The sequence below is a fragment of the Belonocnema kinseyi genome, chromosome 8, assembly GCF_010883055.1.
Source record: "Belonocnema kinseyi isolate 2016_QV_RU_SX_M_011 chromosome 8, B_treatae_v1, whole genome shotgun sequence".
Lineage (NCBI taxonomy): Eukaryota > Metazoa > Arthropoda > Insecta > Hymenoptera > Cynipidae > Belonocnema > Belonocnema kinseyi.
Window position 1 is genome coordinate 79,561,321 of NC_046664.1, and position 1,963 is coordinate 79,563,283.

Genomic DNA, 1,963 nt, shown 5'->3' on the forward strand with positions numbered 1-1,963 from the left:
AGATTTAATTACCTAAAGTGCGTAAATGAATAAATAATTTAAAATCATGACCGGGATCATTTTGGCACTTCAGGCCATTGTTTGCTCTGATCACTGACTTCTTTCAGCTGAAATCATTTAATTAACGATTAGCTTGTTCAATTTTTTTTTGTTAGTTTCGCATCTTTTAAACAATTACTTATTTTCACCGCACATCACTAGCAAGAATGTTATAAAATTTGTTAAAATTATAACCTACGTTAGGTACGTTCTCTTCTGAAAACGATATTTCTGCATTACTTTGATCTCCTGTCCTTCTTTCCAAACTCGGATGATAGAATCTAGAAGATCAGAATGCGCTTCAAACAACCTACCTGACCTCAATGCACCTAAAGTTGCGATTTCTTTCACTTTTGATAACAATTTTTTTTCGCTTTTGCGAAAAACTTATAACTGATAACTTCTGCTTTGTCGTGACAGATGCTACATTACTAGTTGCTATATTTTGGGTTTTAAAAGCTCTATGTTTTTCAAAATAGTAACTTTTACTTCAACGTTTTCCCACTAAAGTTTTTTCATATAGTGTAAAATTCATTTCTTTTTTAGTAGCGAAAATATGGCGACAATGGAGTATCATCGACAGAAAAAATGGACAGTTGCAATCTTTTTCAGATACCTTAAAAGTCATGATGCCTTCCTTTATTATTTACGAATCTTCAACAAGATTTTGTTCAAAAGTAAGGCTCTCGCATTACTAATAGGAAGCCAATTTTTATTATAGTAATTTAACACTGAAAGAGGAGCTTTTTTCGTGAAATCTCTTTCAAGTTCTTCGAATTTTTCAGTTGTTGGAGCATATACCAGTTTAACCAATATCTCTAAGGATTCGTTTCTCTGCGACTGGGTGATGTTCATTTTTGCGAAAGTAATTTCTCTTCGGAATGTTCTCTGAACGTGAAAAATACAAATAATGAAATTAGCTGCTGGAAAGACCACCCGAATAGCTCCCCTTTCATTTAAATCCTTATCAGTTATAATGCTGTTTAGTTTCAGAATTTCAGGATTTTCCTCCTTAAATGTATTGAGGAACCATAAAATACTTTCTCGATCTTCGTTAACTAAGATGCACACAGCTAAAATTTCGCTCTGACAATTTACATCTTCTGATAAGGTTACATAAACTGGCAGTCCCATTCTTAAAAGTTTGTATGTAACGTCCAGGGCTACAAATTCTGGATACACAGCTATCATATCGCGAATTCTCTCATTCTGGACAAACAATCCTTGAAAATTTTGTTCTTCGTCCCTTAATAAATACACTTACAATTCCGCCTGAAAAAATATTACGAATATTATGCTAAAATACAGAAAAGTGGAAAATAAGGAAACGCATATTTTTGAAATAAATATAGAAACAATTTATATTTTTTATGAATATTTTTAATGTACAATGAGTTGTTTGCAGATTTCAATTTAAAAACTTTGCCTTTTTTATAATTCATGAGATATAAATGTATATAAATTAGATACAAATTGGATAAACTAGAACAAGAAAAATATGTAGAGCTCATAAATTGCAAAAATAGCACGGTTCGTAAAGTAAGTTGCAGAAAACTCATTGTGTTTTTAAAATTTGTAAATATTTGTAAAAAATGTTAAATATTATCTTAATCAAAATATTTTACCATGTTTTTTTATTATATTATCGTCTACGATCTGTAAATAATCATTCTGTCCATGTTTCAAAGAAGCTTAAATATTAGATAGATCACGTAAAGTGATGACTTGGCCTGTCTTTTGCATGAGTTTCTGCTGCAAAATTTGTTTATTGCATTTAAGGCAAAAAGCGTCTTTCACTTTTTCTAGAACTTCATTTAATAAATTTCGGTCTGATGGATAGTGCTGAAAAAGTTCCTGAAACGAAGAATATGATAAGGGAATTTTTCATATTCGCGATTTTCGTTTATTTTCTTATTATGTCATC

The 1,963-nt window shown here is 30.7% G+C and overlaps 1 protein-coding gene across 1 annotated transcript; it reads right to left on the reverse strand.

The window, feature by feature from the left end:
• Positions 1–681: 681 nt before the first annotated feature.
• Positions 682–1,230, reverse strand: LOC117178563. The gene has a single exon (XM_033369992.1). The coding sequence runs from the start codon at positions 1,228–1,230 to the stop codon at positions 682–684; it is 549 nt and encodes a 182-aa protein (XP_033225883.1).
• Positions 1,231–1,963: the final 733 nt, after the last annotated feature.

Bases quoted from the DNA above. Each gene is read 5' to 3' on its own strand.
- LOC117178563 (XM_033369992.1), bottom strand. From the start codon at position 1,230: ATGATAGCTGTGTATCCAGAATTTGTAGCCCTGGACGTTACATACAAA.